The sequence below is a fragment of the Rhodamnia argentea genome, chromosome 9, assembly GCF_020921035.1.
Source record: "Rhodamnia argentea isolate NSW1041297 chromosome 9, ASM2092103v1, whole genome shotgun sequence".
Lineage (NCBI taxonomy): Eukaryota > Viridiplantae > Streptophyta > Magnoliopsida > Myrtales > Myrtaceae > Rhodamnia > Rhodamnia argentea.
In genome coordinates, this window is record NC_063158.1 from 25407709 (window position 1) to 25434370 (window position 26662).

Sequence of the window (26662 nt, forward strand, 5' to 3'; positions counted from 1 at the left end):
AAAGGCAGCAAGCTTTTTCCATGGTTAATTATACACCAAATATAACAATATGGAACTAGATTTCGCTCTTTATACAAAAATATTAAACAATAGACTCGAAAATCACAAAAAAAAAAAAAGGAAAAAAAAATATTAAAGCTTATTCTAGAAAATATGCTGTTAATTAGTGCACCTTTTTGGTGAAAAGGCTCCGGAGGTTGAAAATATTATTACTACTCCCACCGTTATCGCCTCTGCCGGCTCCGGTGCCGCTCTCGCCGCCGCCGCTGGTGTCGCCGCAATCGGCTCCGACCACGCGGATTGCGCTATTATCGTCGCTTCTACAGCTGAAGTGGTGCCTGTACCCAATACACATTGGCACGTTCAAATTCAACACTCTAGCCTTGTTTGCTCCGCCGCCGGCCCCGCCTCTCGCCGCCTTGCTCCTGTGGGTCTCGGCCGCGGCTTCGGATTTTAGGACAACCTTATCGACACTCCGGGCCACAGGCTCGGGGACGGCAGCGGCAGGGGCGGGGACCTTGGCCGGCGGGGCCCCACGGCGCACCTGCCAAACAGGGCTGTTCCGGCCCAAATGCACCCCGACCCGGCCCGGGCTGCTCGGCCACTTCCTGGACTTGGAATCCCCCGCTGAGTTGCTCCGCGAGCACGGCGCGCTGCTCACCTTCCGGGCGCTCGGGCCACCGAACGCCGACAATCTGGGCCGGGCGCCGCTGTTGCCGGCGGATCTGCTCCGCGAGAAGGGCCACAGATTGATGTTGAGCTCAGCGGAGCCCGAGCCGGCCCGGCCTTGGCTTTTCTTCTCTTTCTTCTTGTCCTTGTCCTTTTCCGCCGACGACGACGGCGGCTTCTCTTCTTGGTTGTTGGTGGACTTCTTCTCGCTCTTCTTGAAGATGTCTCTCCACCGCTTCGAAGAGGTGGTCGACGACGTCGGGGTCAGCTGGGGCCCGGGTTCCGGATCCGGGTCGGGGATGTTGGTAAGGTCTGCTTCGAGAGCGGGAGGTTCCGGCCCTTCGGGTGCGGTCTCGGCCTGGGGGACGGGGTCCGGCGGGTCGGGCTGGTGGAGATGGAGTAGCTGGAGGGGAAGGAGGACGCCGTCGACGAAGAGCTCGTCGGCGGAGAGGAGCTCGGGCTGGGGGAAGATGGGGTTCCCGACCATCCAGAACTCGAACTCCGGCGAGTTGGAGGCGCTGCTGCTCCGCCGTCCGCTGCCGCACGGAGATAGAGTCTGGGGTGGTTGTGAGAGGCGGTGCGCTTGCGCGGATATCGTTGGGCTCTCCATTTCCATAATTCGCACACAGAGAGAGAGAGAGGTTTTGTAGTTTCGTGGGGAATGGAGTGGGGGGAGTTGCAGAGAAGCGACCCCACAGCCACAGGCGATAAAGAAAGGAGATGGACAAATTAAAAGTAGATGAGAGGGAGAGAGAGCTTAGGAAGATGGTCCTATAATGCATGAGAGAAGATTTTGCCACGTATTTATCATTTTATTTTTTTACAATTAACTTTTCGATTTCGATACACAGAAAATAAATGATTTGAAGGGTAATGAAGCTTATGGTAAATTTCATGAACTTAGTAAAATTTGAACATGTGACATTTAGCTCATGAGCTGTAAAATTCTCAACTGCTCCGACCAACCGTGTCATGCAAACGAGAGAACTTCGGGTTAAAATTTGATGACCATGTCAACGAGTGCTTTAGGGCCATTAATTTTGAAGAAACCTTATATTTTCCAATGCACTGCTTACCTATGCACCGATTGATTTCGTGGTATGCGCGGTTAGTGTCTTGAAAATCGAATTATTTCAAATGAAAATAACTTCATTAGCATCTCGGGAACGTCCGTTAACGTGATTCACTTATTATTAAAGATGCCATTCCCACTTATCCGACTTCATTACTTCACAAGCTTTACATAAAAGGGACTTGTGGGTTTCTCCCTACCATAGAGGCGAATTTGAATCGCAAAACGAGTTTTAGAGGCTTCTCAATAATTAGAAAATTTTTGTTGGGTGGTCTTTGGCATTTCTCATCCCAAAAGCTAATTCTCGGTATAAACCGATTACAGTCTCTTCTACAACCGATGTAGGATAATCCCAATAATCTCCCTCTCACACATCGGGCCATGGGTTAGAGCAGCAATAACCCGTATCTCTTCGTGTGATTGTTGGGTCCAGACTTATTGATAACCTGGGCTTTGATACCGGTGTTGGGTAGTCTTATGCCTCTCTCATCTCAAAAGCTAACTCTGGTATAAATCGACTACCGGCCTCTTCCATAACCGATGTGGGATAACCCTAACAATCTAGGTGTTGAAGTAATTATCCTACATCACCCGACAACAAGTCCTATCCATATGGTCCGCCTCCACCCATCATCTCAAGTTTTTGGGTTGGACTTTATAACATGATATCGTAGTCGATGGTTGGTGACCCATGCGGCGGTTTTTAGGTGTTGAGCATTGTGTTGTAGCAACGCGAGCAATGGCGGACTTTATAGAATAGAAGTGGCGTAGATCGGTTTATATATCCATGTTGGTTTGTAACTTAGTGGCTTAAACTTTTGAGTGAAGGTGAATCTAACTGGATATGTTGATGGGCTCAGACTTGGATACCCTCTTATGAATTTTCCCATGTGAAGGTATCAAACTGTTATTGCGTGCTCCTAATATTGTATTGGAATCCGTCTTGTCCGCGATTGTGCATCCATCTCCATTAGTCAAATTCCATGCGCCGTTCGTAATCCGGCTTGCACATGAGAAGGGGTGTTGAAGTTGTTGTCCCACATTGCCCGACAATGGGTCTTATATGCTCTTTATATTTATGTGGTTTCTCTCCACCCATAAGCTTAAGTTTTTGAGTTAGGCTTTCTACTAGTTAATGTTCAATCTAGTCCTTGGAAATCGATCAGTGGTCTCTTATAAGAGTTCAACTTGTACCACTAGAGAAGAGGGGAGGCCGTTCGGATTCATGCCCAAAATTAACCCTCTGATATTCGAATCAGAAAACGAGGAACGAGTTAACTTGGGTAGCTAGAGCTGTACCGATACTAAGTCGGTTATGGGGGCACCTTGCGGTGAGTGGAAGCGCCACCGCTGCCGCCGCCGTTTCAGACAGGAGGTTGTCGATGGGGCAGCAGCTGTAACAGCAAAATTAATCTTGACGACCGCTCCTTTGTACACACTTAGTTCCATGTTGCAGCGTCTCCCAATCTCTACCTTTTCAACTCAATGCCACTGTGGAATTTCCCTCTTTTTTTATCCGGTCGACGCTAGTGGTGGCTCATGGCCAAAAAGCCGTGTACAGTTCAGTAGTGTTCAGTGAATCTCACAGAAGATGCCGAAGCATCATGTCCTTTTCTTATCTTCTTGGAGCGTATCTCTCCACAAAATGAGCACACATCACAAAAAAAAAAAAAAAATCTATCGCGATAAATAACAATCGAAGCCTTCGATAAAAAAATAAATTATCATTAGCATTTGATTAGCGGTAAAGAAACACGAACTTCAAATAGGTTATTATCATCTATCGTTCATGTTTTCTCTTGACTTTATCTCAATTGAGATTATTTAGAAATCGGAGCTCTCTTTTCTAGTGTAAAAGTGTGGGTCTTGGCTGGAAAAAGCTACGAGGCATCGGATTCAAATCTTTGTCTTCTATCCCAATACATTAATGTTTCATGATCTTTCACAGCGCGAATGACGTACGTTCCATTTGAATTCGATGTGTACATCAGAACACTACCTAGAGAAATTTAACTATAAACTGTTGTTCTTGTTTGAACAAAAATTGTATGAGTAATGCTATGTGTACCTAAATCGATCCACAACACATTGATTTGTTGATGTCCATTTCCTTACCAAATTAATTCATTTTACCTCTTTTTATCCATCCACAAAAGGTGTGAGTATATTCTTGTAATTATTCGACAAAAAAATATTCTTGTAATTTAGTTTTGTACCCATTAATCTCTGTTCATGTTGTAATCAAATTGTTGAAGTATTATCTCACGTCACTTGATGACGGGTCATAAATACTTTTTGTATTCCCCTCCAACTAACATCTTAAACTATTAGGCTGGGCTTTCTAACAAGGTATCAAAGCTGGCGTATCCATTCCGCGAATGTTTGTTCATCCCCCATTAGTTCGTAATCAATATGGAGACAAAATATCTATTTTTTGATGGAATTGCTTCAATTCTCTCATTAATTAACTAGAAAAAAGTTGAAATTGATCTTTTTTAATAGATTAAACTTGGCACGCAATGGCTTTATCTCTTTCGGGGTGACCTTCCACTCTCGCCCTTCTCTTCGACCATGTTCTAAGCTGCCTCCCTTCACTAGGAAAGGAGAAGTTGTATTGCATGCTTTAGTGTGAGGTATTGACTTCCAATTTAATAAATATGCACAAGATGTAGGCTCCGTTTGTTTCTCGAAAAATGTTGAACGAATATTTTCATAAAATTGATCGCTCGTATCTCTTAAGAAGATGAATAAACGACAAGAATTTTCATTGTCCACAGAAATATTTAGACATGAATTATCGTAGATAATGACAGCACTATTTATTGACTAATCAATTCAAGCAATAGGAATGATCATTTTAGGAAAATGTTTATCAAATCGCTCATTTTTCGCAAAACGAACGGGGTCACAATTTTCATGTGGCAATCTTTGACAATAAAAATATCATATTAAAAAAAGTTGAAGGTGTTGACAGACCCGGTTTTCGAGAGCCGCCCACAATTGGGGAGGTTCCTCGTTCTTGATCGGTATTGATTCACCGTGAAACCGATCAGCCTTAATTTCATCGCCCGTCTTTCCGGCGGCTCCACCTTGGTCGGACAATCGACAAAATAATGCCGAGCGTTGACATCTTTCACATCCTAGTATACATAATTGTTTTCCCTCTTGAGCTCGTGTCAAACATGACAAGGATTCAAGTGGCTTGAGCCCCAAATTCCACCACTCACTCCTTATGGTTTAGAAACTTTCTTGCATACTGCCCTCCACGTCCGTCAGGGTTTTGCAACCCCGAATATTCCCCTGCCCTCAAAGCATGTGGCCTTTTCCCGCTGTCTCCCATCAAACTTCCTTTTCTATTCTTTATTAAGACAGACCACGTACCATGTTTTTAGTTTAGGGCATCTTTCTAAGGTACACATATATATAAACACCCAGTTCCTTTCACACGAGGTGTCTCGGCATTCTCCTTGTTGTTTGGTAAGAGTCTAATCTATCTAACCCTAGGGACGATGGAGGATCGAGACTATCTGATTCCTCGTCCTTAATATGTAGTCGGTGCTTGTTTCATTCGAAGACGGAATGGCAATACTAATTTGTGAGTATCGGGACGTCATCTATGCCGTTGGACTCTAAATGTTATCGTCGACCGAGTTGAGTATAGGCCCATAGGTCTTCAGATGGTGTTATCTTGTCAAACATGATTCCGATGCTATCCCCATTAATCAAGATATACATTTCGTATATCTGTAGGGAATTGCTTTTTGCATGGACACGATGTTAAGAAGCCTTCTCTCTCAATCACATCTCGATGCGAAATGTGGAACACATTTTTGGTAACTCAACGCATGCGGGACTTATGCGGCGGCAAGATGGAAAATTATGTGCAAATATCTTTTGTATGTACACAAAGTATTTCCGAACAACGAATTTCGGGGCATGTATAGTAGCCTTGGTGGCGGCGGCCGGCGGCGGCATCCTCCGTCCGTTATGGCGCATTCTATACAGGAGATTGATCTGATGAATTTGACAATCTCCTAACCAATAATGTCTGGTGCTTAGGATGGATTGGAGATGTGATCAGCTAACCAAACGGAGCCAAACGAGCAACAGGAAAGAGGGGATAAACACTGTCAAAAGCAACGGGAGCCAATGGGCTTGTGACCCCACCTGCATCAATTGATGAATTCTTGGAATTACATGCATGTGACACACTTAAATTTCGATGTGACTGTTTCATAATGCCCATTTATTTTTAGCAAAAGGAGGCTTATTTTTTTATATTATATGTAATTCAATTTTTTTTTTTAAAAAAAATTACAGCGTGAGACGAAAATAAGGAAAGAAAAGAAATTATGTAGGAAAATTATGACATCTAATCCCGAAGGTTTATCTAAGCAAACTTTAAGGGATCGTCCAATATCAATGCACTAAGGAATCCAATACCTCAAAGATCAATAACATGTAAGTTCGAAATAGAAAATAATGATCGAAACAAAAATTTCGGGCTTTCAATGATTAGCTCAAAGTATGGGATAGTCAGTTTCCTAATTTTGATCATGTGGATATCAATGCTTGCTTTTGAAAAGATTCGTTCATCAAAGTTCACAATCTCGAGTTCGGAAGTCGAAATTCTAATAGCCCTACTAACCTGAAGGTGAAGGAAGTCCACACAAGTACTTGACCAAGACTCCGATCCATTAAGGGCAATGTCACTGCAGAGCGTCCCATAATCTCCAAAATAATTAGATGGTTCACGTGATTCAATTGTGCACTAGAGATTGAGCTCACATAAAGAAGTATGACTCGTGCGTGCCGGACCTATTGAACTTGCGCGGACGAGTCATAATCCTCTATGTGAGCCCGGTCTCTTGCCACTTTTGGTGAGTTCACCCAACATGTTTGGATCTTTGATGGACTCAACTTTCGATTGAAAAACAATTTAAACAACTTTGGATTAAAACCCTTTAGGTCTCTTATTTAATTGCATTCAACTGATTTCACTTGAACTCATGAATGATTTAGGCTTTAATCCAGAGCAAAATAAATGGTTGTGGAATTTAGGAAAATATTCGACCACTTCCACATGTAAATTTATTTAATTCGAGGTCAAATGAAAGAGAATTTTTTTTCCCTCTTAATTAAGGGGAATTCATCTTCATTTCATTAAACTTAAGCAATTTACAAAGTTTAGGGCAATGAAATTTTTTTGGTCTTTGTATTATACGATGTAACATAACAATAGTACACCAACATAATGTGTCACAAGTATTATCAACACCATGTGATGGACAGAAGTCAAAGGTATCGGGAATAAAATCTCATGGTCGGAATTGGACGTGGGGAAGAAAGCAACACGGCAGTAGTACTAGGGTTTCCATCCACAATAATGTCATAAAAATTTGTAATTTCGAGTGGGGCCCATCAAATTTTTTCTTTTCTTCTTTTTTTGTTGCTAAATTTTTTCTTGTATGGTAGCATGGGGGAGCATTTTATGGCTTTGTTGGGTACTATAATTATAGAGAGAGAGAGAGAGAGAGGAATCAAAACAAGGAGAAAGGAAACAAGATATCGCGAGGAAGATGGAGATGGGGAGGTTGACAAGGATCTCTCTCCTCTTTTGTTAATGGCGTTTGTTTGTTGGCACAATGATGAGCCATGTGAAGGCCAAATCAAACGGGGTCAATTCCATCAATGCCCCGTGGACCCTAACCCAATCTTCGGGACGCGATTGCGGGGCATGTGAGTCCGATGCGGCTGAACCCTTAGATCGGGTAGATCCGGCTTGGGGACAGATCGATTTAAGGGTCGGCATGCGTCGGGTAAAAGGGTCATTGTCCATGTGGACATTAGCAGGTATGCCAATCTTGCACCCAATTGGGAATAAGTTAAGAGCCATAAATAATCTAACTCGTCCCTTGTTCCCAATACTGAAGGGTTGAAAATGGAGTAACTTCACCTTCATGTGGTGAGGACTGAAAGTGATAAATGGATGGCTGGTGCCGAGTTACCACAGGAAAACACGGGGGAAAAATAATTAAATCATGCTAGGCGACAATCGAAAAGAGGGGTGGAAAGGATTGGCATTCACCAACCGATCTAGACTCATGGATTAACTATAGTTATTATCATTGAAATGAGTTGAAGAGCGCAGTGAATGGAGGTCATTATGTCCCTCATTAGAAATAATCAAGACACTTCGGCTCCCTTTGTTTCGCCGAAAATGAATGAGTTAATTATTTTTTTTAAAACGATCGCTTGTATTGCTTAGGGTAATTAGTTAATGAAAAATATTTTTATTGTCGATGAAAACCTATGTCCAAATATATTCGTGGAGGAAAAATTACTAAAAATGTCATAAACCTATTACAATTGTGTCAATTCAATTATAAACCTTTTTTTGCTAATTCAATCAGTCCTAAACCTTTTTTTATTTATGTCAATTTCATCCATTCTACCAATTTTGATTGAAAATCGATGAGATGACATTAATGTGCTAAATTTTAATAATATTTTAATATTTTATTCGAATTTATTTATTTATTTTTCTTTTTTGTCTTCCCAATCTTCTTCTTCTTCCATCTAGGCGATTGGCCGGAGGCGAGGCCCGGCGACCCGCCGGCCTCAAGCAAAGCTCACCCGCCCTGGCAAGGCTCGGTGAGTCACTGGACCTCGGTGACCAACTGGAAAAAGAAGAAGATGAGGAAGAAAAAGAAATGAAAGAGTAAATTAAAACTAAAAAATCGAATAAAATTTTAAAAATATTATTAAGAATTGTCAAGTTAGCGATTTTTGGCTAAAATTGGTTAGATGGACTGAATTGACGCAAATGTAAAAATGTTTAAAACTAAAATGACAAGAAAAAAAGTTTAGAACGGAATCAGCACAATTGCAATAAATTTAGGACTTTTTTGGCAATTCTTCTTTTTCGTGGACAGTGGAAAAGCTTTCGTTAATTCATTTTTGTAAGGGATGTAGACGATTATCTCTAGAAAAATATTTTTCAAATTATTCATTTCGGAGCGTTACAAATTACAAACTGCATTTTCGAATTGAAGAAATTTAAACGCGAGAAGACTTTCATGGAGTTGGTGAACCCTCTGACAAAATAAATTTGGTGAGGGATGGGTTAGGTGGTTCGCTCTTGTGGGTCCTAAATCATCGACACGTGGCGTTGGTTCCAATCAATCATACGTGCAAACGTTGGCAAATTGTCAACGGCATTTAGCAATCGAAGAGTTTTTGAGTGCGAGAGGCCTTCGTAAAGGCGAACTCTCAAATTGGAAATTTTGGAATCGTGGGACGAACTCTATGCGAAAACGCCTAAGGAGTTATGGTCCTATCTCTAACAAGGGAAAAGTCGAGGACCTCACATGCCAACAAGGCCATGTGCGACTTGCATGTTTAAGCTACGAGCTATAGACAACGACGCATCACGGGATCGACTTCGCAAATCCTAATACGTAATGGATCCGACTTTTCACTTTGAGAATTGTTAGAATTAGGTGCACAAATATAACGAAATAGAGAGAAAGAGTAATCAAGATATAATATTTATCTCCGCTCACCCTTAAATTAGAGTTATATTTAGTAGATGATTCTACTATAATTAGCACATTCTAAGCTCTCACCTCTCTGTTATAACTGTCAATTACAATAGAAATAGATTATGTAGACCACAAAGTAGCTATTCATGGATTCAAAATCCAAACTACTACTAAAATACATATCCAAAATATAAAAGCCCTCTAGAGACCCGAGGTTGTTGCTCCCGCGACCTTTGCTAGAACGGCCCTCAAACTCCCGTGCTTTCTTGTCGATAGGAAGTATGACCGACACCCCAATAAGAACATAGTGAAATAATTCACCGGCTTATATCCCTTCTCAAGTAATTAACCCGAACTCACGTTATCTTAGGAAGCATTGACACTCTCCGTGAGCCTCCGTATCGTGTCGTGCTCGACACTCTTCGACATGCGATCGACACGTGGTCGGCACCCGGACACGCCGGCGACAAGCAAGTCTAGCTTCCCGACACCCCATTTCGACAAGCACGTGGTCAATTTTAAGCATTTTCAATAAATTAATGGTCAAAATATGAATTTATAAAAAAATATATATATACTTAAGTCTAATATCCAGGCACCCCAAAATTAATATACCCATGTAGTCCAAAAAAATCTAATCGTGAATCCCAATATAAGAAAAAAAAAACTCATTGCTAATATTTATCACGTATACATAAAAATACGCGTTTAATATACAACGTGTCCCAACACGTCGGAATTTTCTATTTTTGAGAAACGATGTGTCATGTTGTGTTGTGTCATGTCGCATGTCGCGTGTCGGTGTCAGCGTCGGTGTTACTTAGACGTTATCCGCATGAATCCAAACTCACATTATCTGCATTTACTCGACTGAGCGGTATGGCGATTGAGATTCTGCGCCTCAAAAAGTTTAAGGCCACGAAACTGGAAGTGTCGAGCCTTGATACAATGTCGTTCAGTGCGAGAAACTCTCGAGGACGAAACGCCCTAGTTTTAGGACACGGCAATAAGGACACAGCCTACAATGTTTTGGGACCAGGTACAGCTCATGCCTCGTACCACCATGTCCCTCGGGCTATGTTACTCCCCTCCGATCGACCACACACGACCTCCAACTCAAATTTGATGTGAGCTTTCCTCTCCCTCTTCTTTTGCGTTTTTTCTTCTAGGAGTTCCACCACGGACCGAAACGTCCGTTCCTTCGCAAAGTTCCAAAGATGCTTTTACGGTCAGTGTCTCTTGCGAACGCCTTTTGTGGGTTGTTTTAGATGTCGATGCTTTACCCGCTACCTTTTCAATGAATCAAATCTCAGAACTCGAGACAAACGAAAAAAAAGAAAAAGAAATTTGCTCCGAATCCAAGAAAAAGTAGTCCGGTAGGCAAAGCCTTATCTCCACTCCAACATGTGATTTTCGATAATTTAACCCTTTTACTATTTAAAGTTAATATCACGAAAAAATTTAAATTAATATATCCACGGTAAATTTATTTAAAATTAATCTTTTGACTAGAAAAAACATTAAACTGGTATAGTCGTAATAATTTATCCTCCGTTTATTTCGATTGAATCGAGCTAATATCGTGAAAAATCTTAAACAAGTATACCTATGACAAATTAGAGGGTAAAAATATCAAATTGTCATGTCATCTAACTCAGTAATTCGATAGTAAAATTTAAAGAAAATTGATATAGGACAAATTTGTCACATGTGTGTCGGTTTGGGATTTTTGGCAGTTAAAAAATTAATTTGAAATAAATTTATTACAAAATATATAAATTTGATATTTTTCGTGGTACTAACCCTGCTATTTATAATGACAAGGATTTTATATTAAAGAATATTTTGGAGCACTTGTTAATCGTACTTAATAAAGAAATGTTCTCGTATCAATGCATTGATTGCATTTAACATAAGAGAGTGTGTGTGAGAGAGAGAGGTTGCATTTGAAATGATAATCTTTATTTAGATGATCATTTCTTCTTTTTTCGACAAAAAAAATTGATAATCTTTATTTATATATTTATGTGTTTAACCCTAATAATCGTGCATTGGAAAGAAGTTTGTTTACATATCCCGATAAACTATTTAGTATTTCCTTCCATGACTTGAAAAGCATGGGAAGACGAAGACCCTCGGGAACAGAATTTTGTCCTTTGCTTAGGAAGATTATTTAGTGTCGGTACATTCTTAATGACATTTCAAAAGGGCCTTGAAAATATAAACAGCTGAAAATCCACTTTTATATAGGTTGAGAACATGCTTTGCAGCTATCGGAGATAAGGACAAACATCGGTTTCAGAATTATCGGATTGTCTCCCCCTCCATTTAATTTGGCACTAAACATTTTAAATCGATTATTTTGATCCTATAATATTTCTTTTTTAAAAACGTTCATTTGACTAGTTAATCCGACAAGTAATTACTTGCTCGAGAATTCAACGTGACGTTGCTTTTTCGCGGTAAATGAAACAAAAGGCAAAAGAACACACCAAAAAGAAACAAAATAGAGCGGCATAATGACCAGAAAATACAAGGAAAGAATTATAAAAAAAAAAAGTCATAAATATATTGTATTGTGTCAATTCAGTTTTAAATTTTTTTTTCCTACCAGTTGAGTTCTAAACTTTTTGTAATTGTGCCAATTTAGTTCATTTGGTCGACCAGTGCTGACGTAAAAAAATTCTATCTTTTTTGTTTTCTTTTATTTGAAAATAAAAAATGAAAAGTGAAAAATATTATTAATAATTTACCATATCATCTCCGGCCTGCCAAATGAACCGAAGTGGCACAATTGCAAAAGGTTTAGAACTCAATTGGCAAAAAAAAAAAAAAAAAAGTTTAGAATTGAATTCACATCATTGCAATAAGTTTATAAATTTTTTGGTGATCTTCTCAAATACAAGTATAAACCCTTTGCTTATTCCCAAACCGATGTTGTAAGTTTTAAACAATTGAAAACAATTAATAATAGGAACACACTACAACAAAAAGAAAGACTAATTTACAAATTCGACTTACCAAAGGACGCGACGGGTTTGCCCGACGATATACATACGATTCACTTTTGAAATGTCCATTTACAATTTGTCACATCATTTCTCGAGCCGATATTGTAAAACCCATCTCTTTTTAAGCAGCCAGCAACCTTTCCTTGCTTTAAAGAACAGCCAGCTAGGTTTTCAATTCCCTTGAATAGGAAAACTCGTCCACCTAATCAGCCGTCTCTACATTTATTTCCACATGCACCAGAAAAAATGACCAGTCAATTCTACGTAGAGAGAAATTGTTCACAAATTTCTAAAATTGGGAATTTTGTACATTAAGGGAAAGTACATAATCAGATGGGGAACCCCACGGGCGGGCTCACCCTTGGCCTATACTCCATTAGTAAGACAAGTCAATGTCATTTAGGAAAATAATGTCATGTCAACCATATAAAATCGACTGTTCCACGTAGTTTTCAATTAAGAAGACAAGTCAATGTCATTTGGAAATTTTTTCATGTCAACCACATGAGATTGACCACTCTTCAAAGCGTTGTAGTTTTCGACAAGCACTAGGCGCACCTCAGTTAGAGCCTAATTAGGTCTATACACCTAAGTTTTCGGTTATCCGGTAATTAAGATTAATTAATCACAAGAAAATAGATTAGTCCATTTTCTTGTGCCTGCCTCCGCTTGTCCGGGCTCATTGTTGAGTGGACTGGTAGTATGAACTTGTATGAGCCCACGAATTGATGGCCCTTTCTGTCCTATCCAACTTTCCACTTTGGTAATAATTAAACATCAAGTGGCCAGCATCCAAATTTAAATAAATTTATTCACGTAGTCGTACTTATCTGACAGATATGTGAATTACTATTTCATCACCAGAAGATGGGATATTATCAACTCAAATGACATGATGAAATCTATTGGAGATAGTGGGTTAAACTAGAACTTATATTATCAACTCCACTAGAACAATTTCAAATATATCGCGGAACCGGCTTAAATCTAGGTGGGATTTTCAGATTGGTGCCCTCATAACATGCCCTTTATATGAATGCGGGATTCTCCTGTAAGCCTAAAACCTTTTTGATTTTCTTGCGACGAGCATTTTTGAATAAATGAATTTTGTAAAAACGAGAAACTCGATAATTGATAGAGAAACGTCGAGAAATGACATGCATGAATGCGGCTTCTTGTCTAGAGCGACTTGCATAATTTTCAAGTTCCTTTTCTTTGTACTTTTCATGTTCAGAACTCGACTTTCATGTAAGATAAGTTGTTCCGCACGTACTCGACACACTTGTTTAGATCTGCTTAAGTTAAGCTAATTTTACCATTTCTTTCAAGATTTAAAATGAAGGTAAAGAATTTTTATAAAGTTATTACACGTAAACTGGTAATGCTTCTATAATATGAATTAATTTAGGGCGTTTCTTATTAAACAAAACTTCAATTGTATGAGCTGCTGGAGTTGAAATAGGGTAATGCCATCCACTAAAGGGTACTGCTACAACCAGGGTCTTTGATAGAGTTAATTTAGTTATCAACTCTTACGCACGTACTTTTGTACTTCGACACAATACGATACGAAATATAAGTTATGGGGAAAATCTCAACCTTAAATCTACGTAGTAATAAATGCAACAGGATTCAAGTACCAAGAATCGAAAAATTCAATGAGTTCCCTCTCCCCAAAAGCATTAATTTCATAATAAAAAAAGCACATATCGACCCAATGAAGTCACTGTTGACATCATTGTCCCTAAATCAAGTTTAGTCATCTAACTCTATGATTAGGGCTCGAGCGTAAACTCTTTCTTTTTGCCGTCTTTATCCTGTTTTAGCCACGTGATAGGTAATTAGGGTTTTCAGCTTTTTCCTCTGTAAGTTATGATTATGGCAACGAGGGCCTATCATGTTTGCCTGCCAAAGTTGGTATCAGTAGATCCATACAATAATCAGATCCGAATTAAGAATCTTAATAACGTCGAGTTCTACAAAAAAAAATAATAATAATAACGTCGATGATTATCAGATTTATTCCATGCAAATCAAACAAGATCAACCGCCCATAATTCCCGCAAAGGATGATCTTGTGTCAATGATCATCAGATCTATTCACGCGAATCAAGCAAGATCAATCATCCATCCTCTAATGTGTTTCAACCGGAAAATGGCACAAATTTGGTTTGCACAAGCCAAAAATTATTCCCGGATAAGAAGCAATGACGGTATCTGGAGAATAAGTATCGGGTGACTTAGATCGTATGGTAGGCCATAGATAGGGAGAATTTTCGCCTACTATAAATTGAGAAAAGGAAGTTTTCCAATCATTGACTCAAACCATATTGGATCTGTCGATTATGTTATGGTAGGAGTCCTCTTGCGGGTTCTTTTTCTTCTTGATTTCTATTGTCTAATGATCCAGGGCTTCATAATATATGTGTTATAAAGCAGCACCGCCAAATGTGCAATGTATAGCCCTTGAACTTTTAATTTGTTCAATGTTGTCTCGTAATTTTCGGTATGTGTTCAATTGAATGCCCTAAACTATATGAAAATATTTAATATTATCCCTAATCTTAAATCAATGGAAGAACTTGAACATTACACTAAAGTTCAGGGATCACATTGAGCAAATTAAAAGTTCAGGATCATATTACATATTATGCCAAAATTTAGGCACCATTCGAGCCATTACCCATATTTATGCTGAAATCTAAATGTATGGAAGATTAGAATTGGATAGTCATTAAATGGCTGGTACAAGAGGATGTACAAGAACATGTGAATCCACGATCCTCTTTAGTTAATTACCCAAGTATCAGTGTCACTATTTATGAAACTATGATTAAGCATTAGGCGGCTTCGGTAATTCAAAAAGCAAAACTCCTCTAACGGATGGCAAGGCAAAATGATGATCTTTCTCCATACGCTCTAATCAATTAAACGCCAATATCTATTGGGAGCGAATCGAAGATGGTCGGTGAGGGTTGCCCCGTGAAGAGATGCTTGGCACAATTTTCTTTTATCGGTCTTTACATATTCGGAATATCATGCAGAATTCCAATTTCAATTCACCTAATTTTGTAATTTGAAATACCATGTTACTGAATATCAAGTTGAAGAAAACAAAGTTAATCATTCACCCCAAAAATTATAAAAATAAAAAGAAGGCACAAAAGAAGAAGAAAAAGTTATTGGTGATAGGCAGCTTTACAGGCTGAAGAAGTCTGACGGTCCTAGTGAGCTGCTAACTTTTTCACAATGTAAACGGTTTCCAATACCAAGTTAGATAAGCCCACGTGCCGTTAGAACTAGACCCTACCGGCAGTGTCCCTTGGACACAGTTGGTACCTAGAAAGTACCGAAGAATCTATCCTATTAAGATATGAAAATACCTTTTTTTTTAATAAAAAAAATTATATATACATTTATTTATTAAGATATTCCGTATCGCTTGCTTAGGTATCATATTTCAACATTCTACGTAGTCATAAAATTTTCCTCTATCTGATATTATATCCTTTCAATTGTTACAATGATTTAGATTGACCTTCGAAAAAGTAGTGAATTCCCTCGTGGTGCCTGCTAAACATTGCGACAACCGCATTGATCGGTTCAAAGTATGCAAATATTCTGTATCGATCAAGCTTTTGCCGATACATCTTACCATTCTAAGTATCCTTAATTTGTTATATAATAGCAAAGTTTGTCGATTAGTGTACTAATTCTGCTTCTGGCTTCATGATAACCAAGCATTTTTTTTAGATTGGCTGCTGGCCAGTTTAGATTCAAAGTACACTGAGTTTTGGCATGCCAGTGGAAAAAAACCCTATAAAGAATTGCCTGCAAATCTCTTAAATGAACTCTAATTAAAAGATAGGTCTTATTCCTGCCACACAAATTAATTAAATGTCTGCAGTGCAACGCATGTCTTTGACACCTAATAAAGGGAACGAGAGCTTGTCTACTCAGCTTAATCATAACAGCCTCAATTAAACAACAGAACATGCTCCCCAATCTCTTTGTGGATCTTCCTCCAATTCATATCTTTTCAGACATTTGATTTACTCCATCAGATGTGCTAAAAGAACTGGAGACACAATGATAAGTAACGTGACCCACTTGCCCGATTCTTGCTTAAGTGTTTTTGTTTTTCCGCAACACGAGCTTCTTCAAAGCTTCCTCAAACCACCATGCTCGAGGATGACGAAATCCTCAAGATCACACAAGAAGCAGAGGCTTCAAACCAGTAGAGGGTGCCGGACCTTGTGTTGCAGCTGCCGGCTGAGCGTGTCGTCCTCGTCTGAGGAAGCTGAGGGCGCCGGCCCCGAGCGGTTTGCCACCATCTCGAGCCTGGCGCACGCTATGGTCCAAGAGCGGCTAGACCAGATGATAAGGGAGAGGCAGGAGGCGCGGCACCGTTCGGAGAGGGCTAGGAGGCAAAGAGGCGGCAGGGGAGAGAAGCAGTTCGTTGTGATGGTGGCGATGGAAAAGAGCTCCCGTGACCCGCGGGAGGATTTCCGGGAGTCGATGGTCGAGATGATAACGGTGAACAAGATTGACGACCCGAAGGACCTCAGGCGTCTCTTGAATTACTACATTTCGATGAATTCGGACGAGCATAGAGGGTTGATACTAGAGGTGTTTCACGACGTGTGCACAAGGCTGTTCTTGTGTTGTAAATGCCATTGATGGACATTGACTGATGAGTTTCTAGCATGTTAGTTAATTTTTGATTTTGATTCAGCAAGCATGTGAAGCATGTTACAGATTCAATTAGACATACGCACTCCCTCAAACGTTAAACGACCGAAATTTTTTAATTTTTTTTAGCATGTCGAACTGTTTTGTTTTGTTTTTTTTTTAACCAATGTGAGTGATAAAAGATCTCCACGACGGAGCCTCCAAAATGAGGAAGGACGAAATTAGGAGTTCATATCGAAGAAGCCGTCGTCGTGTTATGGTATTGTGTTTAGGCAATAGCGAGCATCTCCATGCTAAAATTCACATGAGAGAACATCAGTTAAAAAGAAGGAAAAATGACACCAATAGTATCTAAGCCTTGGCCCAATATGCAACGTAGTTTCCAAAATTTTTTATTTGTTTAATACTGTTCCTGAACTTTATTCTAATATGCAATGTCGTCCATGAACTTTTAATTTATTCAATGTGATCCCCGAAATTTTGGTTTATGTTCAATCTAATCCTTGGACTTGAATTAATGAAATGACAATATTGAACATTTTTATATAGTCTAGGAACTAAATCAAACATGTATTAAAAGTCCATGAACTACACCGAACAAATCTAAAGTTCAAATGCGACATTGCATATTCGGTTAAAGTTTATGCACCGCATCGAACAAATTTAAAGTCCATTGATGACATTGCACGTTTGGCTAAAGTTCATGGACAACATTGAACAAATGAAAATTTCAGGGATCATATTGCACATCGAGCTAAATTTTTTGGACCAAATTGAATAAATTAAAATTTCAGAGATCACATGGGTCAAAATTCATAAATCATTTGTGTCGTTTTTTCTTAAAGAAGACCGTAGTGAAACATAAAGCAAAGTTTCAGATAAAAGCAAAAGAAAGATATGAAAATTTGAAATTAATACGCCGTACTTCTGATTCAAATGAAAAGAATGACGACGAATCAGGAAGATCAATTTTCAAATAAGTTTTCCCAAAATGTACGAGATTTATACCAGCGGTCGTCATAGTGCTAACTGGCTATGTTCGTCTCGGGCTTGTCATTAATTTAAATTACCGTCGGCCCAAGCCAGCCTTCTATAACAGTCCAAACCAGTTGATCCATGCTCTGAAAATCAAGCCGAGCATTGTGGTCCGGCCCATGTTCTGATTGATGGGGCAAAGGATTATTGCAATGGTGGCACTTGAGCAGCACCCCCAAGTTAAAATTTTGTGGGATAGACTTTTGGTGAAGGATTGGAGAGAAAACAAGATAAATGTCCGAGTGTAATTTTTGACTCGGTTCGTTTATATATCTTCATAAAAGAGAGTCACCATCTTGAAGCGATGGAGGTATTCAAACAAGTTTACCCAAGTAGGTTTTGATCCAGTAAACTCGTACATGTTCGTAAAAAGAGTATAACTCTCGAAGCGGATGGAATTGTTTAATTGGTGTTTCGTGCTTCACCCCTCAAGTGAAGAAAATATAAAAAAAGTTACAACCTAGGTAGGCTGGGCTCGAGCTCAACAGGCCCGGGCCTTATGAAATGAATGTCCAAAACCCCTTCTCGAACCATCGACTCCAAACAATCGCAGTACCAAAACAATGAGATTACTCCCCAACTTTCCTAGGCGTGTCTTATATCATGTCGACAGATATTTGCGCACACACCAAACCCCAACATGAAATTGCAACCGCTAGATGATGAGGTTGATTGAGATCGGACTAGCTAGTGGAAATGAAACACAATCATCATAGAACCAAAGAGATTTGATGGATTACCCTAAAGATAAGGAGAAGGAGGAGTCGGGCATGGGAGATAGGGATGACGTGGGGCTACGGGATCCACATTTTGACAATTTTGTGTGGGTGAGTGCTTTGCAAAAGCATGGCATGTGCAAAGACGGCCGGCCGAATCAAGTTTTCCCAATTTGGATCTTCTACTTGTGAAGATCACGCACGCACGCACTCTCTTTATCATAACTTTTTTTTTTTTTGTTGAAATAAGTGTATTACTCAAACTTTCTTGAAAATGCAATTAAGTTCTAAAACTTTTAAAAAGCGTAATCAAGTCTTAAAACTTGTCATGAAAGTGTAATTAAGTTCTAAAAAGTTGGAAATACAATTAAATCCTAAAACTTGTCAAGTTGGTACAATCAAGTCATTCGATTAACTCTACCCAACTTGACAAATGGAAAATGCCAACAAGTTTTAGGAGCCGATTATACTTTTTGAAATTTTAAGGCTCAATGAAACTTTTTTTTTTACAAGTTTTAAGATTTAGTTGTATTTTTTAAAAGTTTTAGGATTCAATTGTACTTTGGGGAAAAGTTTTAAGACTTATAGTGCACTTATCCAATATTTTTTAATTAAAGATTTCTTTGTAAAAAGAGAGAATCTATCATCATTGTGAAGCGTCTCCGGAGCTGCTCATTCGCTGCGACTCTTGGTGCTTGCTCCAAATTGTGAAGCGTTCTACAAGTCTTCGAGCTCCTTTGCTGCTATCATTAGTAGTTGACTTATATGAAGGAGATTTTGTGATCAATTGATATTTTCTTTGCGGTCTCTCTCGATCTAGAGCTATATCTAGATTTGGATGTTCTTTTATTCCGATCTAGATATAGATCTAGGATTTATAAGGCGTTTTCTGTGCACTTTCAACCTGTTGATGTTGTTGTACTCTCTATACGGTGATGGTGCTGGGGACGTCGAATTTGGAGATGCATTGCCTTTTGGCAAAGCCGTAACTACCGAAAGGAGATTTCTCAAAGTGTACTAATCAATTATAATGATGCGAGATTCGGAGATTGACCTCTATTTATGCTTTGACAGATTCGTCTTTGTGGAACGAGGAACGAGCGAGTTTTTACGGATTGCATCAAGTTGATTCACTTTCGGATTTAGTTGTTTTATGTGATTTGCATCGTTATGTAACTCTCTTTCATAGGGAATGAAAAGTTTCTTTTCGAAAAAAAAAAATTGGTGGACTTTAATAGTCTTCTCACATGAAAAAGCAATAAATCACTATTTTCTATTTTGTCATCCATCAGTATAAAAATATGTTTTTCACAAGTACTGTTATAACATTGGCAAGTTCCACTGATCAAATACAATAGTTAATATGATACCACAAATAGGTTTTAGTAATCTCTCTGATCAGCTTTATTATTACTATTTTTTTTCGAATGCAATTTTAATTATAAGTTTTTTAATTTTTCCAATTTAATATTAAATCTTTGCGTGAAATTTCAATGCAATCCTTCCAGCCAATTTTACTGAAAACCGTTGATATCGGTCCAGTCATCATTGATTGTCTTAATTGGCACAACACCACGTATACAAAAATTGGCTAGAAGGACTAGATTAGAATTTCGCGTAAAAATTTAAGGTTGAATCGATAAAACTGATAAATTTACAACTCAATTTGTATCCGCATAATGTTTAGCGGGCTGATCGGACAATTTCCTCCCCATCAACAGAGTAAAATCCAAAAGGGACATCTTACTAGGTTTAGAATACGACAAGTGTTGATGAACTATTAGTGAGTGCACACATGGACCACAACCCTTCAAAAATGAACATTGGAAACCACAAAAATAGTTGAAGGCCTTTACCCAAAAAAACAAAAAAAAAGTTGAAAGCTAGAAAAAGAAAGACTCCATGGATCCTGAATTCTGGATGATTCTCAGCATCCGGTACTTAAATTTCAGGATCAGAATTGGCACGATTAGACAACCTCCGCCAGGAACAATAGAAATTGTCCCAGACATGTCCAAACGTAGCGTGCTCTTTCTTGCTGGTGCCATGATGATGATGCTCACTTTGCTCGGAGCGTGGGAGTTCCACGTTAGCCAAACAATTCTATGATCATAACAATGTTTTGGTCTCTATTGACAACACTTTATGTGATTTGCTACCAATTTTACCATTTGATTTGGGTACATGAGGCTCGTATACAAGCAATTCGATGCTTTTGATTTCTCATTTCGAATGCGAACAACAATGAAATGATAGCAAGTAGAAACGGGGAACAAACCCTAATGAAAGCCGATCGAAAATCTTTTGAGTTTCTAACTTGTCATAATGACTATATGCATTAGATTTGTCGAAGTCTTTTCGGTTGAGGTAGGCAAATACCAATGGTATTAGGGTTTGGGAAAATATTATCAAGGATAAGTGCACCGAAAAGTCCTAAAACTTGTCATAAAGTGCAATTAAGTCCTAAAACTTTCAAAAAGTGCAAAATCCTAATACCTGTCACAAAAGTGCAATCGAGTACTAAAACTTTCAAAAAATGCAATTAACGGAATGACTTGATTTCACCAATTTAACAAATTTAGGACATGATTGCACTATTTGAAAGTCATGGGACTCAATTGCACTTTCTGATAAGTTTTAGGACTTAATTAAACTTTTTGATAGGTTTAGTACTCAATAGCACTTTCATGACAAATTTTAGGATTTTTAACGCACTTATCTCTACGGTCAAATCAAACATCAAAAGTTATGATTTCAAATAACTTTGCCAAAGAAATGTGAAGTAAGATAATAGTAACCAATAACTTGTCCTACCATAAACTGCTAAAACCCTAGATTCATAGCATTCTCTGGGCAAATAAGATCAAACGTAAAGCGGCGCTTTCTCGGCAGAGTTTTAGGCGGCAAGATACTTTGGGGCTTGCTGGAGCTGCTGAGCATAATGAATCGAACCCGAAGACGGATCAAGGTAGCTATATGTCTTTTTTATTTTGTTGAAAATCAATTTTACGGTATAGACGCTTATGACCTCCCCGTTTATGCCCTGCAGTAATGATTCTTCCGGCATTACGACCTTTACTACAATGATGCTGATTTCAAGTTGTTTAACTTGTATAGTAATAAATCATCAACAATGGGCAGGAGAAATCAGAATCTAGCTAGTACCAGCATCTGATAAAAAGCTTCATTGGCGTAGGACTACCGAAAGTGAAACAGTTCAGGTAGGTTCATTCTCACTTTAGATTAACATAATCTTATTAGGGTATGGAGTAAAAGTGGTTGGTGGGTTTTTTCTCCTGCTGACTCAGTTTCCCAGTATCAACTCCCTCTCACTTTTGATCTTTAGAATCCCATTTGATATTCTATAATTTCTACTGTCATTCTTGCCTCTTTCTTTTGACAAACAAGGCATAAATAGTCCACAAACTTTACCTAAATGTATATTGTGATTTCTGGACTTTTAATTTGTTCAACGGGTTCCCTAAACTTTAGCCTAATGTACAATATAATCCTTAAACATTAACTTGTTCAATGGAGTCCTTGAAATTTTGGTGCATGTTCAATTTAGTCCCTAAATCATATGAAAATACTTAATATTGTCCATGTTCTTAATTAAGGATTATATTGGACATTTTCATATAGCTCATGGATAATATTGAATATGTACCAAAAGTTCAGGGACCGCATTGAATAAATTAAAAATTCAAGAACCACATGGATATTAGGCTAAAGTTTAAAAAATACATTATAATTGAGTCAAAGTTCAAGGATCAATTGTGTCATTATCCTTTTGTTTTCCATCTCAACAGGAAGAAAGTTTATAGGAGTGAAGCAGTGTATGGTGTTTTGAAGATGTTCATCGTTGAGTAAACAATCTAATCTAACGCAACTTTTAGTAACTCTTGCTGCTTCCTAAAACCCGTCTAAAAACAAGAAGTAGGTACTCACAAACTATAGAACCCTCCAAAAAGACCGACCCGGTTTAAACGCAATACGCTTCTTTATGGTCTACCATTCTCGTGAATATATTGTCATCGTTATGCTTGGAACTGTAATTTCTATGGAAAATATAGTTTTCAAGAGTAAAAGCTCCTCCTTTCATATTGAAAATCTCAGGATATATAGAGGCTAGAGCAAGACCAAATTGAAATATATGGATTAATTAGTCATGCAATCAGACTTCTATGTCCATGCCCCAATCAAGCCCCGCTCCCATGTGCTTCCAAAAGTTCTCTAAAGAGCAACCATGATCTCCTAAAAATGGTTTATTGAGCACCATCATTTATAGTGACTTTTAAGAATGAATTATAGGGAGAAAAGTTTCAAAGTAGCATAAACAAAAGACAAAAAGAAGAGGAAAGCAGCTTCCTGGAAGTGATGTTGGATCATAAGACAGACAGGAGAGAGAGAGAGAGAGAGAAGTGCAAGGCCAAAAAGCAGCAGCCCCTCTGTCTGTTCTTTGGGGCAAAGTTTCAGGAAAAGCAAAGCCAAGCCTGGCCTCAATCAGTGAGGAACAGCCTCATCCCAACTAGGACACCAACTCACTTCATCACCTGTCTCACTTAATTTGGGGACATTCCACCCCCAGTAAAGAGAACCACCATCCTGCAAAATAGGTGTCGATTAGTAGATGAAGACGTTGTGGCTGCACACGAACTGAAGATGAGCGACGAGAGAGGGATCGTGTGGTTAAAAGACTCATACGCCTTTCCATCAGGTTCCCTACAGGCTCGGAGAAATTATCTGCCGAAGAAGTAAATCAGTCATGTGTCTAAACCCTCGTGCAAAATCAACCTGTGAATATTGTCCACATACATGTGTTGATTAAGAAACCAGAAAACTCAATAGAAACATCGTAACAAATTATTACAGAAACAAACATCCTTCCAAATGAGTATACTTCTTTATATTATGACTCGATTTAGTTTGAGATATTGTCTTTGAGATTATCCAGTATTTGCTCATTTTGAATGCAGATAGTTGCTCTATAATTGTGTTTTTAAGCAGTAACTTGAGTCGGACCACATGCTGCATCATGAACATAGCAAGTCAAAACTATGGTTCATGTGCTGGTGTAATAGGATTAGAAGTACATTAGCATGAAGGAAATTTATCTCATGTATGTTTATTTTGAAAAGCACAACACTCATCTCATTGATGGTCACAGCATCAAATGTACTCAATGTGCAAAAGTCAGTTTTAGGTGATACTAATCTTCGAATACTCCAACACAAGCCCAAGACAAGAGGACGATGTTGAGAGTTTCGCACTGGATAACGGTGATAGTGACCGCCAAATTGGAACTCCTAACCAATCGAAAAACTTTGACACTACATAAGATGACTTATGTCAAAAGTTTAAGCTATCAAGAAATGAATTTGCAATGCGATGGATGCCCGGTATTTATCTTGGCGGTTGAGATGTTTTCATTGGTTAGTTTACTTATTCTTGCGAAATAAGAGATGACAGGATAATGACTGGATCACGGATGTGAACTCAACTCCTGTTGCGCGAGTACTGTTGCACTTAGATTCGGATTTATCATTTTCTGTACCCCACCTTGTCGGACAAATGTACCGTACCTTTCTTTTTTTCTCTCTTTTTTCCTTTTCTTTGTCACTTTTCCTGGCCTATAAATGTCACCCCAACTCAACTTCTCTTCACAGTTCACACATAAACGCAAATTGAGAGAGAGAGAGAGAGAGAGAGAGAGAGAGAGAGAGACCGATGGAGAAATTCCCACTGATTGACTTGGAGAAGTTGAATGGTGAGGAGAGAGCAGTGACTATGGAGAAGATAAGAGATGCTTGTGAAAATTGGGGCTTCTTTGAGGTACTTATGAACCTGAGTGTCCTATATGAAATTTGTCACTTTTTCTGGGATTAGGAAAAAAAAAAAAATCACCCTTTGACATTCATGACTGGGCAACAAATTTCCTTAGTAAATTTCTTTTCAATGTATATTTGAAGTTGGTGAATCATGGGATATCGCATGAGCTGATGGACACCGTGGAGAGGCTCACAAAGGGTCACTACAGAGGATGCATGGAGAGGAAATTCAAAGAAATGGTGGCAAGCAAAGGACTTGAGGCCGTTCGGTCCGAGATTGACGACATCGATTGGGAGAGCACCTTCTTCTTGCGCCATCTCCCTGTCTCCAACCTCTCCGAAGTCCCCGATCTCAAAGAAGATTACAGGTTAGATATGGTTCCTTTCTGGTACTAGTGACATGGTAGGAGCGCGCAAACTGGTTGTTCAGGAAAAGAAGGAAGTTCGGTCAAGAACTTTAGGCCGATTTGGCTTCTGATAGGGAGCATACCGTCTGAGGCCGTCGGTTCGGTTCGAGTCCAGAAATGCAAAGGACATTGATAACAGTGGCTCGAACTGAGTCGCGACGTGTTACATTACCAACTAATAAAAAAGTATAGCCTCTCTTTTCTGGCCGGAAAACAAGAAATGAACCATTGTTCTCAATTCTTAGTCTGGTCTCGACATGTGCGCGTAGTTTAAGACCAGGTATTAAAACGTAGAATCGGGTAAGTTTGAGCTTGAATCTGAAGAGGTCCGGCTCATTTCGGACTGCTAAAACGATTTGCGATCCCGCATTGTGATGCAATCCTCAATGCGCTCTGATGTTCATGAAAACAGGAAGGTGATGAGAGAATTTGCACTGGAGATAGAGAAGCTAGCAGAGCAACTCCTAGACCTGTTGTGTGAGAACCTTGGTCTCCAGAAAGGGTACCTGAAGAAGGCGTTTTATGGATCCAGAGGGCCGACATTCGGAACCAAGGTCAGCAACTACCCTCTGTGCCCAAATCCTGAGCTGATTAAGGGCCTCCGTGCCCACACCGACGCCGGCGGGATCATACTCCTCTTCCAGGACGACAAGGTCGGCGGCCTCCAACTCCTCAAGGACGGCAAGTGGATCGACGTCCCCCCGCTCAGGCATTCGATTGTTATCAACTTGGGCGACCAACTAGAGGTACATCTACAATGATATTTCTCTAGCTACATAAGCTAAACTAATCAGCTACCCAAAATAGTTCGCAGTACCGATAGCTTTTCTTGTCTATCTTTTCTCTGTATAGGTCATTACAAATGGCAAGTACAGGAGTGTGGAGCACCGGGTTATTGCACAAACAGATGGGAACAGGATGTCCATAGCATCGTTTTATAATCCCGGGAGTGATGCTGTTATCTGTCCAGCACCAGCACTGTTGGGGAACGAAGCAGCAGAGAAAGGCCAAGTTTATCCCAAGTTTGTGTTCGAGGACTACATGAAGTTGTATGCAGGGCTTAAGTTCCAGGCGAAGGAACCGAGATTCGAAGTCATGAAAGCCATGGAATCTACCATTGCTGCGGGTCCTATCGCAACCGCTTGAGCGTCAAATGCCGAGTTCAGTCCCTTGTCATTAATAAGTGGGTTTTGTGTCGTGGTCTACTACTGTGATGAATCTCTCGCTCTTCATCTAATTCTGGAGATTATGAGTCCTTTGCTTGTGTGCCGCTCTTCATCTAATTCTGGAGATTATGAGTCCTTTGCTTGTGTGCCAAGTTATGTGTTTATCATGAGCTCTGAACTAGTTAGTGATTGCTGAGGCTTTTTATTGCTTGTGGTGCTGAGGAGTATCACGTCTCGCGAAGTGATGAACTCGAAAGGAAGGATAGCCATGTCATCGTTGTTCGAACACCTAACGAACAACGAACAAGGAATGGCATTACGGGATGGAGATATTGTACTTTTACTTTCTATCTTTTAATTCTGACTTTAGATCTACTCCTTACTGTGTGAGCACTTAACCTTGCCGGAAAACATGTCACGTCAAAGGCAACCTCCCGAGAAGGCTCTTTAGAAGCAAAGTGATTACCAAACTTTGTAGTGCCTGGGAGAGCATATAAAGCAAAAGCCAGAGGAAAGGGCTCT

The 26662-nt window shown here is 39.4% G+C and overlaps 2 protein-coding genes across 2 annotated transcripts; one reads left to right on the forward strand and one right to left on the reverse strand.

Annotated features, from left to right (window-relative positions):
* On the reverse strand, nt 1-1423 carry LOC115742849. Its single transcript, XM_030677354.2, has one exon. It carries the CDS (start codon nt 1283-1285, stop codon nt 164-166), a length of 1122 nt encoding a protein of 373 aa, XP_030533214.1. The 5' UTR covers nt 1286-1423; the 3' UTR covers nt 1-163.
* LOC115742850 (1-aminocyclopropane-1-carboxylate oxidase-like) lies at nt 1199-26232 on the forward strand. The gene is made up of 5 exons (XM_030677355.2): nt 1199-1310; nt 24429-24571; nt 24709-24935; nt 25387-25720; nt 25827-26232. Exons 2-5 carry the CDS (start codon nt 24467-24469, stop codon nt 26118-26120), a joined length of 960 nt encoding a protein of 319 aa, XP_030533215.1. The 5' UTR covers nt 1199-1310; nt 24429-24466; the 3' UTR covers nt 26121-26232.
* The last annotated feature ends 430 nt before the right edge of the window (nt 26233-26662 follow it).

Excerpts from the sequence above, each read along its gene's own strand:
- LOC115742849 (XM_030677354.2), bottom strand. The coding sequence starts at position 1,285 with ATGGAAATGGAGAGCCCAACGATATCCGCGCAAGCGCACCGCCTCTCA.
- LOC115742850 (XM_030677355.2), top strand. The coding sequence starts at position 24,467 with ATGGAGAAATTCCCACTGATTGACTTGGAGAAGTTGAATGGTGAGGAG. Across the intron at positions 24,936-25,386 it reads GATCTCAAAGAAGATTACAG|GAAGGTGATGAGAGAATTTG; the intron begins GTTAGATATGGT and ends TCATGAAAACAG. Across the intron at positions 25,721-25,826 it reads ACTTGGGCGACCAACTAGAG|GTCATTACAAATGGCAAGTA; the intron begins GTACATCTACAA and ends TTCTCTGTATAG.